Source organism: Seriola lalandi, unplaced genomic scaffold (genome assembly GCF_002814215.2).
Source record: "Seriola lalandi dorsalis isolate HSWRI2012SDOR001 ecotype SW California unplaced genomic scaffold, Sedor1 jcf7180002054688, whole genome shotgun sequence".
Lineage (NCBI taxonomy): Eukaryota > Metazoa > Chordata > Actinopteri > Carangiformes > Carangidae > Seriola > Seriola lalandi.
This window is the reverse complement of record NW_019525241.1, coordinates 1,622,988-1,639,517: the sequence shown is the minus strand read 5'-3', so window position 1 is coordinate 1,639,517 and position 16,530 is coordinate 1,622,988. Positions and strand designations below refer to the sequence as shown.

Sequence of the window (16,530 nt, the reverse complement as noted above, 5' to 3'; positions counted from 1 at the left end):
TTTTATTAAAAAAAACAAGACAGAATATGAGATATTTCCCACATAATACATGATGGAGGGATGTGACATTGTTTTATATCAGAGTCTTTTATATCAAGACATTTCTCAAAACCAGAATATGATCAGGGTGACTTTTGAACACTGGAAATAAATCATGTACTCATCCCGGCAGTAGCCCCCGTGGCACTCAAAATTTCCCTGGAATTTTCTAGTTTATTAATATGTTTCAGAAAAGTCCTTCTGTGGCCTGTAAGCGGCTCCAGTTAGTTCACATGGAGCTGGGTGTTGAAATAGACTACTGTGTTCTGTGAGGGAGATCTAATCATCAGCTGATCTGGATGGCAAATATGACATCATGTTTCTGCCTCAATCTGAATGTCACAAGTGTTTTATTTACTAAATCAGCACATCAAAACATGACGAAACTGCAAATAATTATCAACTGGCTCCACATTTCCTCTTAGGATTATGGGGCGTTTTAGCATCTTTCTGCTTATTGTTTTGGTTTGATGGTATGTAACTTTGATTAGCAGCAAGCAAACTGACTGTACACCAGCTGCCCAACACCACAAATGTAGTTAGCAACGTTAGCAACTAGCCAGTGAACACAGTGGAGCACTTAAATGTGAAAAATGTGGTGGAGACCAAAACAGAGCTAAAAGCAGAGTGAATATCAGAGTTGTGTGCATAAGCAACATTTGCTAACATGTTTGTGCTCCCCCAAGTGGCTAAAAATCAGGAAATGCAGGTTAAACAAAAAGTAAGAGTATTAAATACTGGAGCAGCAAGGAAATTAGATCTACAATGGAAATACTAATAATGGAAATATGTAATATTCAGCAGTAAGATTTTCCTTTCTCTTAAAGTAGGACTAAACCAGCTTGACTTTGCCTTGATCTATTCTGCTGATCATAAATAATACATGAAAGATTGGTAAAAAAAAACAAACAAACAAAAAAACAACATGTGCACAACTTGTAAGATAGCATGTAATTTAAAGTATTTTGCCTCATGTGATGCAGATGCTCTGACGTTTTTGTTTATGCAACTAACATAATAATTACGAATATCCGTCACACAATTACGTAGCAATTTAACATCCAAGTAGAGTCCAACTGTCTGCACTTACACCGTAGTGAGTCTTCTACACAGCAAAAACGTTTTAAGAAAAGGAAATGGACTAAACACATATACTGGCTAATACGCACAATGGATTTTGGTGTGTAACACTGAATGTAAACATTACTTTCTTTCTTTACAAGAAAACTGCTGTAATCCCCTAACCGTAAACATAGTCATGAATTATTTCTCATTCTGTAACACCAATGAATTTTTATTTATCTGTAATATTCCATGAATATCATTAGTGCTTGTTTATTCTACCTACACTTAAATAATAGAAGCACCTTTAGTACACGGATTCATATTTTTGCTGCAGTGACAAAAGAACAAACAAAAGGAGTTACAGTTTAAAGAGATGGTGATGTTAACTTCTTGTTGAAGGGCATCATCTGTCATGGCTGGAGGAGTGGTCTTACACAATATATTTCCAGTATCAATCTCCGGTGTCAGCCCACCGGCCTTCATTCTCACCTGTCTGAGGAACAATCAGCTGATCATGTATTCGGCTCCGACTCGTACACAGTTTTGTAGAATAACTTTCTTATCGGTAATGAAAGCAGCATTTGTAGCGGAAACGGCTCGACCATGGAGCGCAGTGTGAAACCAAGCGAGGATAATCATAGACGGGGGCAGTAATGCTGCTAATGTTACAATGCAACCTGTTGTCAGCGCTGACACAGAGGTCATTGTGTGGGTTGATATGGTTGTAATGACAGAAGCCAAATTGGCTGCAGATGGTCCGACCGCTGCCCTGTTCACAAACGATGACGTTCACTGACAAACTGCTGCGGTTTATGGCTCTGAACTACAAATAGAGTAACAGTTCTTTCTAGCATGTAGTCTGATTGGTCGATGACTAGTAAAGCGAAGTGGCTAGACAGACAGCAAAAAGTCCAAATCCCAAGTCATTGCCGTGTTTCCATCACAATCAATCAATCAATCAAACTTTATTTGTATAGCACTTTTCATACAGGTTAGTGCAGTTCAAAGTGCTTCACAGATGACTGATGAGCTACAAAGAAAGAAAGTAAGAAAGCTGACAATGAGATACAAAAAAGGTAAATTAAGAAAGCTATAATAACATAAGCATGTGGGACATAATGTTCCCTCACTGAGTACAGACACTGGAGGTTTCTTTAAGAATTGGCTAAAAAAAACTGATCAGTATCTGTCCTTGTCATAGATTATGGCCAATGAAAACTAATTAGATCTTTGATAGTAACGTGTTTCATTCTGAGCCAGAAAAATGTTGTAATACATCCACTGAAACAGAGGACAGACAAAACAGTAATTTCCCATGTACGAACTAAATGCACTCTGTCTAATTACCTTTTCCCTTGTGTGTGCGAGTGTGTGTGTGTGTGTGTGCGAGTGTGTGTGTGTGTGTGTGTGTGTGTGTGTGTGTGGGAGAGAGGGATCACGGGAGGATTGCACACATGCCTACGGACACGTTCACACTGTATATTTAAAGCAAGTTCCTGCTTTTCCACGTGTTCCCCTGGCTGCTGTGATCACAGCGTCGTGACCTCTGACCTCTGTCCACAGACATGCTCTCTCTGCCGGCTCAATGCAGCAGCACACTTTCTCACACGGCTTTGGTTTCACAGTTGTTTATACAGTCAGGTTTCTCTCACCTCTGTCAAGTTCGCAACACATTAGTAAAAAATGAGTCTGCTGTACAGTTGGAGGTATCCAGTGGAACCATGAATGCAGGAAATAAGTGTGTGAAGCAGGTTCTTGTTTCCGTACTGATTACAGAACATCTGGTGATTGCTCTGTATTCAGATCACATCTCTGTATTTTTCACAGGGAGAACTACAAAGATCCAGTCATGCAAGCTGTCTATGGATGTGATCAGATAAATATTTGACCGTCCTATCAAGGTGTAAAATTATCACATCTGTTATGATATAATAATTTGATTATTTATAATAATAAGACATAGTTCGTTTAACTTCCTTCTTTGATCGTATTGCATCTGTCTCCCCGTCAAAAGGCCTTACCTGACTCAGTACGCCACCCAGCTCTTGGTCCAGGTTATCTCATGGTTATCTCTCGCCTCGACTACTGCAATGCTCTTCCAGTGGGCCTCAGTTCAGCCTCAGTGAAAGCCTCACAGATGCTCCAGAATGCAGCAGCTTGTCTGGTCTTAGATCAGTCCAAAAGGTCAAATGTCACTCTGCTACTCCCACATTGGCTACCCATGGCCACACAAATCAAATTCAAGTCACTCATGCTGCCTTCAGAAAGACTTCTGGGTCTGCTCCATGTACTTGAACTCAATCACACAGCCTTATGCTCCTTCTCTTCTACTGTGTTCCTCTAAAGGAATATCGTATGTCATCACCATCCAGGCACACAAGACGGTCTCAGTCCAGACTGTTCTGGTCTGTGGTTCTCTGATGGTGGAACAAGCTACTGAATGCTTTCAGAGCAGGAGCGTCCCTCTCTATCTTCAACAATCTCTTGAAGCCTCATCTCCTCTGAGAGCACCTCCTCCCCTAACACCTCTAACACCATAACATGTCTAACTAGCTCTTACTTACACCAGGTCTTCTACTGAACTGAAGTGATGTCCCTCACTTGTAAGTTGCTTTGGATAAAAGTGTCTGACAAATGATTAAATGTAATGTAATTTGTAGCCAGTTTAACTTTTTGTCACAGTTAAAGCCACACAGGTTTTCACCAGGGAATTAGAATCCAGTGCAGGAATGGCTGACTCCGTCACTAACACAACAACGACTGTATACAGTTGTAGTTAAAGAATATAAATACTTTGAATGGCTATTGCTGAAAAGATGTCGACTATAGATTTGAAAATCTTAATTGACAGCATCATTTGTGGCAGATGTGTTTGTTTTGGTTAAGTTTTTTTTTTTTCCTTCAGCTTCTTCTCACAGATTTTGTCTTGATGAGCCGATGAGCCAGAGCAACCACTGAAATGACCACATGACGAGTCCGACCACTGGCTCTTGGTCCCAGGACATAAAATAGAAATGCAACCTTGCTACCACTGTGTGCGACGTGCAACGTGGCACGCTCTGTACAGCAGAGCGACACGCCACAAGGTACAGTAGTTATGGCATGTTGTTCCCTGCTGCACTGCTGTAGTCAGCCCTTTGGCTTCTCCACTCCCCGCTGCCAAAACCTCCAGCGAGCTGCTCGGCTCAAAGTGGGAGCACTGGTCTGGCTGAAAGACGGATCACGGCGGCCAGAGTATGATAAGCCACAGAGCAGCGTCTCTCTCCTCCACCGTCCTGTCAGCCCCCCCCCCCGTGGTAAAAAAAAAGTGTGATTAATTAGTGGTGATTAATGTCGGGCCGTGGGAGTGTTAACTGTTGGTGACTGAGGAGTTTATTAAGCTTGTTTTGCTGCTGTACTTATGGAGGTAGTTTTAGGTCGCAGCGTCAGCTCGGCGGCTTAAATGTGAAAGCTAAAGTGTGAGGTGGCGGTTTAACTTCACTGTTGGGAGTCTGTCCTCCGTGTAACACTAAACTTTGAGCACCACATTGTACGACACTGCATACATGAGACAATCCAGTTACAAAGACGCGTTCATTACAACTGTGATGTTTCATCGGAGAAAAGCTGTGAGCTTTTTAGTGTAACTAACAGAATCTTATCCAACAGACAACAGCAGCAAACCTTTATGAAAAGTAACTGCTACTCACATCAGGCCACGCCACTCATCTCTTTAATGTCATAAATCACTCATGCAAGTTTGCAGCAGTTTTATACACATACAGCACGTTGCTTGGATGCACTAAATAACACACAAACAACGGGTTAGAATGAGCATCATAGCTCCTTTTGCTCATAAGGAGCAGGCGACACATGTGGCCTCACAATCGAACGAAGTGCCATTTTCTTTCACATCATTCATTCAGCCTGAAATCAGTAGCAGTTTCTAGGAACAGTAAAAAAAACTTTCACTTTGAGAGTTGTTATGTCTGTAAGTGGACTTATAACCTCTGTGCAGCTGCTTGTTATTAGTTTATATGGATGTAGCTATGTGGCTAGCTAACATTTTTAATCCCCCTCGCTAAGGCTACATCCAGTCGAATATCTTTTAGTTTTAAAACGCATCTCTTTTGTTGCGTTTACTCCTGGCGTCCACGCTACTATGGAAACAGTGACACAGACACCCGCGTTCGCTCCCCGAAAAATGAATTACAAACATCACTGACCTTGTTGTCTTTGCTAGCAGCTGTTGTGCAGTTAAATTCTGCATTTTAACGCTACAACTGCCTTCGCTGTTCTTCATTTGTAGTATTTTCTGTAACTAACAACTGCGGAGTAGACAACCTGCTTCCTGCTTGTACGTGAATGGTCATGTGATATGTGTTTTCAGGCCTGTTCATCTGGAAGGAGCTTTTTTTCTGATACGGAGCTAAAATGCTGATCTGGTGGGAGAACATATTAGTGTGGGTAGCTGTCTGACTGTTTCTCTGTTTTGAAGACTTATCTTTTGGCGTTTTGTCTTTATTTAATAGCCAGTATGGAAACATGGGGAGAGAGGAGGGATATGACGTGCAACAAGGGTCCGACCCAGCCAGGAGTTGCACCTTGGAAGCCGGTAGTATGTGGTGTACGCCTTAACCAGTCCACTGCTTCTTTAACTGGCAGACACAATGGACGCAAAAATAGTCTTATGTGACTTGGTGAGCAAATCAGAAATTCAGAGGTCTGGACCCAGGCTAGCTTACACATCACCCTCACATTAACAGTGGGTGGATGCTGGCGTTCCACGGCGACGAGGCATTAAATACACAGAGATAATGTCTGAAAACTGTGGAGGATTTCTTTCTAACCGAGCTGACTTGAGCCCAACTGTCAGTGGATGTTGTAAGGCACTTTAGCTCAGCTGTTCCATGAAAGACACCATGGTAAGCAATAGTCAAAAAGGGCTAAATGTATCAAGTGGCAACAGGAAATGACGTTTGCGTTATCATGTACAATTTAAACAGTTCTCACATCAGCTGAAACTGGTGTCAATACTGATTTTAGACAGTTTTCTGAGTTTGACTCAATACACTGAAGCTCGTGTTGAGATGGGCGTTTCTTGTCGTTTTCTCAAACTGGCCCGTCACATTCCTCGCCGTCCTCAGCCCCACAGGTGGAGGGACAGAGGCGGCCAGATTACAATAGCAGATCCTTGTCTGATTTCTTCTTTTTTTTTTTTTTTCTCCTTCTATTTAATTTTCTGCCCTGAAAGCTTTTGGTCTCAGCACAGATGGGGCCATACCCCCTTTTTTTCCTTTCCAATACAAGATTCAGGATTCAATATTCTTCTCCTCTGGTTACTTCAGGTGATGATTTAACGCTCAAACCACACAAAGACAACTCAGACACACACACACACACACACACACACAAAAACAAAACTTAACTCCCCCTTTGCTTGACCCCTGTGAAAGCCCATTTTAATCAGTGAAGGACTGTCTGCCTGAACAGCCTCAACACCTAATACCTCATACAGGTTCATCTTGTTACCGAGCAAATAAATCCCACTCACAGACATGCTGAGTTCAGACATGGCTTTAGGAGGCCTGAGGGTGGTTTCCTTTAGCGGTGCTGAGACCGTAATGAAAGCATACAGCGGCCGTGAGGCTCGCTCCAGCGTCCCTGCTTTTGTAATATAGCCATGAATACAAATGGCCCCGCTAATTCACTCCAACTCCTAACAACACTCATTTCCCCTTCTGCCAGAGGTCATTTGGTGCTCTATCGCTCTTGCTGCTCCGTCCCTCATTACATCTGCATCCCAGGGGATTCTTCTCCAAATCCTCAACACAATCACTGTTAAGCAACTAAACATTCTCTGATTTGCTCTGCTGGTAGATGTGCTGAAGTTACACCCTCTCCTGTTTGGAATTTAAAGGTGTAATTCAAATTAATCTACAGCTCGTTATTTCAGTTGTTGGCGCGTGTTCTTTGTTTTCTGCGTGACCTTTGCTGTGTTCAGTTTGGTGTGGAGATGAGCCCTGGAGTGCGAACTCAGCTGGAGGCGATCCAGAGCTCTGGCAGCCCTGACCGGGCCACCGCCCAGGATCTTAGCCGTTGCCAGGTGCCACCGGGCTCGGAGCCACAGCCGCAACCACAAGGAGAGCTAGATCCAGGCCAGGGGACCACAACATGATGCTAGGCTACAGGGAGTCACTGTACACACAGAGAACACAGAGTTCTCCAGGGTTCTGTGGATATGTTGGTCTTATGTGCATAAAGTGTCTGATTCTGACCAGTTGTTTAATACAAAACATCACCATTTGTTGTGATTGGATCCAAGTCGTCAGAACTAATTGGTTTTACTTCCTCTGTTTGCAGTTTCATTAACTTTCTTCCTATTTTTCATCCACCTTTTGACTAAACTTTGCTTAAACATTTCATATTGTTTTACCATCCACCCTGTAAATCTTTACTTACCAACTAAAATAAACAAGAAAAACAACAAAAAAAAAATGGTTGGCAAAATTAGACAAAGTGGATGAAGGGGGTTTTGGAAAACCCCATTTGAGTTGTTTTTGATTGACGATGTTATCATTTAACAACAGCATACCAAGTTTTCATTAGCATTGAGCCAAAGCAAGTATTAAAGAAACCCCCAAAGCTAATATCAGAGGTTAATGTTTGATGTGACTAAACATTTTGATGCATAAAAATAAGAGAACAGCTGCAGCACTGCCAAAGAGCTTGACAAAGAAATCTGTGTCATATGTTAATGATTGATTCAATTGCTTTTGATTCGCAATGGTTACATTCTCAAAGTTGCACAAGGCACGATATTCATGTAAAACCAGCTTTGCCTAAGTTGCATCAGAGAAAACTGGCAGCTTACTGACTGTTGTATTGCAGGGTTTTTGGAGGTCAAGTACTTTTCAAAAATCCTTTCCATATTAACAGTAAAAACTGGTTTGACATTTTGGAAAAATTGCTTATTATCTTTTTTTTCAGGAAGTACATGAAAAGATTGATACCACTGTCATTATCTGTGCTTTAACTGTAGCCAAGTTAGCATAGCATACCCTAGCTTAGCATAAAGACTGTAAGTAGTGGGAAACTGCTAGCCTTCCTCTGTCCAAAGTTAAAAAAAATCTGCCTGCCAACATCTTTAAAGCTCATTCATTAACACATTGTATTTCTATTTATTCTGTAAACACACACAGTAAAAAGAGTCGTATGTAGTTTTACAGGGAGTTGTGCAGTGAAGCTATTTCTTAGTTACTATATAATAGTAATAATTATAAAACAGTTACAGCAAAGTCTTTATGCTAAGCTACGTTCCAGATCCATACTTGCACATGCAATAATATTATCACATGTTGTTATGGGGAACGTGTGAAACATTAGCATTCATATGAAGCTGTGTGACTGTCCATCTGATGAATTTAAGTCCAGTTTTCACTCTGCTTTTTGCCCTGTTTTTGGTCTTCATCAACCCCTGAGGGAAATAACTGGATCTTTAGCTGCTACCATGCCAGTCACTAACCTTTTCCTGTTTGCCCTTTCGGTACAGTGGTAGTAGATTGTTGTAGGATTTACAGCTGTCTGCAGCTGCTGCTGGATACAAGATTGATGGCAGTGAGAGAAACGAAACAATGAAGTTTTGGCCTGAAAAACCAAAACAATGAGCTAAAGGATGCTAAAATGTTCCATAGAGCTAAGGGGAACTGTGGAGGATTATCACTATGAGCCATCCCATTCACATAACATAATCATTTGATCCATTGTTATTATAAAAATTTCAATTATAGCCACTTTAATTAGTAAACTTATGTAGTGTTGGTAGTAACTCTGAGCCTGAGCCAGGCTAACTGTGTCCTTCTGCTCTCAGTCTTTATGCTAAGCTAAGCTATTGGCCTCCCAGCTCCAGCTCTGAATTTAATGCATAGATATGAAACTGCTATCAATTTTCTAATCTAATGATAAAACAAGGTTAAAGTGTATTTCACAAAATATTGAACTTTTTTTAGGACAGGAGTTCAGTGGCACTATGTCGATATTGTTTGGAAAGCAGGAAAACACTGATTTTTCTCTCCAAGGTGCATTTCCCTCCAATGACGGAGAGCCAGTTAGGCACAATGCACCATTGTGTACGAGCGCTCTGCTGATCCTCGGTATGTACGGTTTGACATTTGTGGCATTCCTGCTGAGTTCTACCCCGATTATCCTTATCAATGAGAGACAGACTGATGTAGGAAGATAAGGCTCTTACCAGCTTTTGAGCCAGGCACAGGGCCTTTATGAGGACAAATGTTTCCCTGCAATTCAGACATCCCTGTGGAGCCTATTAGAAGGTCAGAGATTCTGTAAGATAAATGGATCTGGAGACCAAATAGCAGCATATTGTCATGGGTTTGAATAGTTTCCTGCTCCAGGAATGCTGATGAAAACATCCTGTTGGCACTGTTGGACAGTATTGTATAATGGTAATACACAACTGTCAGGCTCGCAGTCTGTTCATAACCACATACATATAAGTATAAGTGTGGTGAACATCTTTCTGTCTTTTAAAACAACAATGTTTTGAGCTTAGTTACCTGTTGTTATCGCTCCCCGTCCCCGCAGGTTGACAGGATCGGTTCCTTAGTTATATGACGTATGAATCCTTGGATCTGTTTTTATGAGACTGTCATTGGTTTGCTGCAGCGGCAAGGTGTAAATTCTCAATCATTTCACTCATCTGCCTATTTCACTCACGATATGTTTTGTATTATATAAGAACCACCATATGGATCTTAACTAGGTTAAACACTTGATTTTCATCTGAGATTTTCATGTTTGAAGCTGCAGCTCCCTATAAAGAACTAACAACTCACAGATACATCAAGCACAGTTATACAGTGTCACTGTCGACACTAATTTGTCAGTACATCGATATAATTCAAAAGTTTATGAATAAAGTTTCACCTGGTGAAACATGTTTCTAGAAATAAGCGACTGTATCCTCAGTTAACACCCTGTTCTAAAGATGGATTTAAATAATGTGACACTTGTGTGACTTGATTGTAAGAATGACTTCCTAAGATGGATATTTCTTCCAGCACATTAGTCCCTATCAGGCTTAATTTACTGTTATAAGTTATAAGTGAGCTCATGATTCCACATGGATCCATTCCCCCCTCATGACCTAATCTATAACCCTGGTATCCCCCTGTCAGTGCCTGTTATCAGCCTTTATTGCACCACTGATACCCCATTCAAAGGGCGCATTAGCATATCGCCCGTGAAGTGATGTCTATAGGGCCCGAGCGATTCGGATCATAAAGCATAAATGTGCTGCTGTAGTGTAATGCACGACCCACAGGCCTGCTGCTGCAGAGAGAGTCCGAGTGAAGAGACAGAGAAAACAAAGTTAATGGGTGACAAACCTCAGTAATGCTCTGCTGCTATAGGGCACTGCCTCCATTAACCATAGCCCGGTGAAAACCATCCTACCGAGCAGAATCTCTCCTGCATCTGGCCTCTCTGTGGTAATGAGGCAGCACCAAGGTGTCGTCTATCTGGTTTTATGTACGCATGCTTAGAGAAAATGCTTTTCCTGTTCCACAGTTAAGCTGTTTGTAGTGAGCAGATCTTAAATAGATGAAAACAAGGGATAAGACTAGATGAGACACATAGAAATTGTATTGGGGGAAACTCCTGTGAAGATACTGACACATTTCAGGTTTTCATTTACTCAATAAAACATTACGGTGAGGAAGGCATTCAGTCACTATGAAGACTAAAACCTATTTTATGTAAAGACAGCACTGATGCAGAAGTCCAGGTGAGTAGGTGATACCAATAAATACCTATATCATCCGTATAGTCATTTCCAGCCCAAAGGCAGATTAAAAAAAAAAATGGAATTAAACCTCGGCAAATGTAGGAAGCAGAAGGTCACCACGCTCAACACGGAACCGGAAAAAAAAAAACAGTAAAACTTTTTGGTAGTACATTAGTACCTAATAAAGGGGTCAGTGGTTCCATTTCCGGCTCCTCCAGTCCACATTTCTTGTCCTTTGGCAAGATATTGATGACTTGAATGTGCGTGTATGGTAGAAAAAGCACTATATATGTGCAGGGAAAAGCGCTGTATAAATGTGTGTGTGAAGGGGTGACACTGGCTTTCATTGTAAAGCGCTCTGAGTGGTCGAGAGAATATAAAACGCTATATAAGTGCAGTCCATTTACCATTTACCTAGAACGTGCTTTGCTTCTGAGTCCAGCTGAGCTGTGATGTTTCACTCCAAAGAGTGAATGTACGAGCATGAAAAACATGGGTATTCAGCTCCCTGTTTACTGAACATGTGCGTTTTTTGATTCCTGCAAGGGCAAGTCTGAATTGTTTTTAGATAGTTTGTGAAGATTTGGGCTATTTTTGTCCCGTTTAGGAAAGGTTACAGCTACATTCAAATAAACTGGCCCATCCTCTCCCTTGAGTACTGTGATTGAGACGGAGGACAGTGAGCTGAATAGACTGATAACTAACAGCTGACCCACATGTTGTTTAATTTATTACAGCTATGCTGAAAACCTATTCAATCTGCGGCATCAGTCAGCGGGGATGGTTTGCAGCTCTACATATTGTGTTGGGCTGATAAGACAGGTATCTTAAATCAATGTTTCGGCTGGTGCAGCGTTGAACTGCTCGTGCACTGTCAGGCAGGATGTCGTTCTCTTTTAACTTTGGGTGTTTGCTAGAAAAAGCACATTACACAAATCAGCCCATGTATTTATCAGGAACTTGAGTTTCACATGAACCGTTGAGTCTGGTTTGGTTCTGGAGCCTCAGTAAACAGCTCCATCCAGTATAAATAGCAGAGCCTTTGGTCTGTTGCCACTGCGGCTGAGCGCAGCGGCAGGGAGGAACAGCTGTAGTCGCTCTGTCGCCGAGACCGGATCACTCCTCAGCCGTCCTGCCAGTCTTGTCCGTGCCGTCTAACATAAGCAACACTTGAGGACCCAGACTCCCGGGACTGGCTGTAATTTCAACCCACAACCTGCAGCCATTTACTCCCTGCGTGTGTGCGTGTGCGTGTGCGTGTGTGTGTGTGTGTCTTTGTGTGTGCGCGTGCATGCGTGCGTGTGTTTACCTGCGCAGATGATTACTGTATACGGTGAGGTACAGGTGTAATCTAGTAAAAACACATATAGTCATTTTACTTATCTCATTAAAGCTGCACTCATCAAAACATTTATAATGACATTTGATGAAATGAGTATATATTATGAAAGGTGTTTCTCATAGTAACAAACGCACAGAGAATAACCACCCAACTCTGCAGGTCCCTCATCTCTGCAGAGAGTATTAGTGTCTTTCAGTTCATTGTTATGGTTTTACAGCTCAGAACTTTATTGTTTTGGTTCAGTCTCTTACCAACCAGCTGTTTCCAGCTGTTTCCAGTAAAGAAACAACTGAAAAACCCACTGTACATCACCCGCCCAGCACCGAACAGCACACAGACAAAATTAGCAACTAGCTAAAACAAACGAATGACTTCAGCTTTAATTATGCTATTCTATTTGTAATTGTTTCAAAATGACTTTTTTTTTGATGAAATAACTGCATTTTGACTTTACACGTCATTGTACAGTATATTCTCATTAAAAAGCCATAATCAAATATCCTGTATTTGAACATGTAAAATATACATGATATATACATATACATACAACCCCATACTCATGTTATATATCTGCATACATTGAATTTCCATATATGAAACATATGTGATATAAAATAAAAACTTAAAAGATATATATGAAACCTATTAGACATTGAAACAACTTCACATATTGACATATACAGTATGTCTAGCCATGTCTAAGTATATATGCTTATATTGTAGTCATATGTTACATAAATATATATCTGTCCCAAAGCCTGTCAATATATTTTGATATTATAACCAGTGGGGTCCAAAAGTCTGAGACCACTTTCCCAGAAAAAGAAGATAAGACATGTTTGAAATGAATGAGAAATCAATAATAAAAACATATAAGCATATAGAAATGTTATATGTATGTTGTTTGAATTAACTTACATATATAAATGTAATATTTTGATATGTACTATGGGTATTTTATATATGCTATAAACTTATAACTTCATATCCAGAGGATGTATATACATATGACATATATGGCAACATCACTCGTGATATAGGGACATATACAGTATGTCATATATTACATCTCTGTATGAGATGTGTAATTTGTCTTGATTATAGCTGTTTTTATATGGATTTCATGAAGGATTGCACTGTGGTACTAATCTGCACTGAAACATAAACGTGTAAAGAACTAAACTGGCAAATACTACAAGTGCAGTACAGTCTGAAATCTGTACCAAAAAAACATTTAATAATTCACTGTTTTACTTTTTCATACTGTGTGAGCCAGATACATTTTGAAGTGTAGGAATGGAGATTTTCAGTGTAGAATTCTTAAATATAAATAAAGCAGGTAATAATATCTTTTAGCAGCTCTCCACATCTCAGACAGCTGACTGATCAATCCTGTAAAATAGCAGCACGTTCCTGTGAGACAACACTTTGTCACATGAAAGTAAATGAGCGGAATCTGAAACACGCACATTAATAGGTAGAACTGACTGCAGTCAGAGTCAATTTTCTGTGTTAATGTGAAATGTAGACTGATTTAAAGGCAGCCTCCAGGTGTCCGATGGGTCACTTGGCCCTGATCCCAGAACAGTTTATAAAGGAAGGATTAGGCTGTGTTAATTGGATAGATGGTCCAAAAAGATTAGGTGCACAGAGCAGCATTTCCTCACCCCTTCAGCCTCAGTAAATAATGAAGCCCTTGACTGTAAAAACAAGACCTAGGTACAGTGTGTTAATGTGCTGACAGAGCTGTGGGTCCAGGAGGGGCCAGTGTGGTGGAGATGTTTGACCTGAGCACAGTCAGGTCAAACAGGAAGATGAGTCTTTTAAAATCTTTAAATGAAAAAACATCCTCTGACTGACGGATGTTGGTGTGATGAGAGAAGGATAAAGGGTTCACCTGTGTTTCCTGGGTAACGTTTCATAAATTGTCAGCAGTGGAGGATTTTTTGTAAATGTACTTAAATCCTAACTGAATGTCAGTTTACATTCTTAAAAAACAAACATGCTTATCTGATGGTTTCTATCTCCATGTGTGTCTTGCTGCAGGTCCTTCAAGCCAGACTTTGTCCTGATTCGCCAGCACGCCTACAGCATGATCCCCGGCGAGGACTTCAGGAACCTTGTGATTGGCCTGCATTTTGGCGGCGTCCCGAGCATCAACTCTCTCTTCTCCATCTACAACTTCTGCAGCAAACCTTGGGTGGTAAGCGATTTGTAACAGCTCTCTTTGCTCCACTTTAACCCACACGAAGGTGATGCGAGTCCCTCCCTCGGCGACTGCCTCCGGCTGATTTATTTGGGCTATTAAAGGGAGCTATAACACCTGTCTCTGGAGCCGGCGGAGCAGGCGGCCTCCACCACCACCACCACCACCACCACCACACATTATTACTCACGCTGTTGTGAGAAGAGAAAACAAGACACAAGAAGAGGTGTGAATGCTTGGCTCTGCAGGGGGTCAGAATGGTAGTCTTGTCTCCTACTGTGTGACGCTACATCCACACTAATATGTTTTAGTTTTGAAACACACCACTTTTGCTACGTTTACTCCCGGTGTCCACACTACTCAGAGTTTTCCTGCCCGTAAAACAGAGACTTTCACAAACTCTGCTGGACCCATTTTAGTTTGAAAACTCATGGAGACCTTTGGAAACGATGGTGTACACACCTACAGTTACTCCCTGATTGGGTCTCATCAACCTCGACTACCAGTGGTGAATGCAACATGGATGATGAATTAGCATTACTGATGATGTTGAAATTTCTGCAACTAACCAACTGCAGAGTAGACGGTCTGCTTCCTGTTTACACCGGCACAAGCATGCCCAGTGTATGTGAATGATCATGTAACATGCGTTTTCAGGTGTGTTAATATGGACAGAGTTTATTTTTCTGATAAGGAGCTAAAACACTCATCTGGTCAGAGATCGTTTCCGTCTTGAAATGCCGCTTGAATATGAAAACGTGTTAATGTGGACGTAGCCGAACGTGGACGAAATTTGAAGTATATTCTCCAAGAGACTAACAGATACACTTCCACCATGTGGTCAAAAAAATGCTCTTTTCTTTTCACTGGCTCTGTTAGTTATTTTTCAAAGCACACAATAAGTTTTCATATGGTCAAATGTTCTTTTCCTGATGCCATCAGATTTTCTATTTATTCTGATCATAATGGCAGAGACTTGAAAGTTGCTAGAGATAGGTAATCATTCACTATATAATTACTGGTGCTTAATAACAATATAATAAATAATTAATCCTGCGGAAACGGAGAAGGAGCCAACTTTGGATTTTAATGACATTATCTAGAACATTAACTACATGTTTCTTTTCATGTAATAATTTCTACTTTGCAAATGTAAAATACAGTTGAACTGTGTTTGCTTGATGAGTATCGCCAGTTCATTTCTCTCTTATACACTTATTTATATGTTGTTTTGTGACTCTTGCCTTGCCAGCAGCCAGCCAGTCTTGTATTTTTGGATCTATTTAGTTATTAGTTTAGTATTTGTGATATAAAACATCAACAGTAAATGTCAGGATATGTTGTCAGTGCCATTTTGCACAGACATTGCACATTACATATGACCATTATAAAAGAGGTAGACACATTTCTACACCCAGAATACAGTGCAGCTACAGCACAGGCTAATTTCCTGTTATGTTGACCCACAGCTGGTTCAAAACCACTGACCACAGCAGGTGAGGCCAGAAACAGGAAGAAAGGAAAGTTACAACACCTCAATATTAAATAACATCTAAAATGTATTGCTCCTGAGGATCTGAAAATAGATTTTTCCGAGTCAGAGTTGGTCTAACTGCACTGGGTCACATTTTATAAGCATCTGAGTGGGCCAGAAAAATAAGCCCATGCCATCCCAGTCCAGATGTTGACTTGCAGTGTGTCTCTGGTTGTAAATGTGCTGTGAACACAGGTGTATTCTGGGTAACCTCTCCTGTCCTCTGCTGTTGAATGATGTCTGACTGTCTTGTTTATTTCTGCCTGCAGTTTTCTCAGATGATTAAGCTCTACCACTCCCTCGGTGCTGAGAAATTCCCCCTGAATGAACAAACCTTCTATCCCAACCACACACAGATGGTGAGTGCCTCACAGATATTATTCTTCATTTAAACAGTGTGGGAACAAAATAACACACCCTCCCCTACAAACACAAAAAATCAGCACAGAATTACTGAAGCCCATTTTTCATTAAATCTTTATTATAAAAATATAAAACACAGAAATTAAGTCAAACATTTCTTTAACCCCCTACAGGGAAATAAACCCCCCACCCACCCA

The 16,530-nt window shown here is 40.9% G+C and overlaps 1 protein-coding gene across 1 annotated transcript in view; it reads left to right on the top strand.

The window, feature by feature from the left end:
• syn3 (synapsin III) overlaps positions 1-16,530 on the top strand; it is a 113,098-nt gene that overhangs the window by 36,673 nt on the left and 59,895 nt on the right. The window contains exons 5-6 of the mRNA XM_023422990.2: positions 14,277-14,433; positions 16,240-16,329. Coding sequence (XP_023278758.1) covers positions 14,277-14,433; positions 16,240-16,329 — 247 coding nt within the window. The remainder of the gene's footprint in view (positions 1-14,276; positions 14,434-16,239; positions 16,330-16,530) is intronic.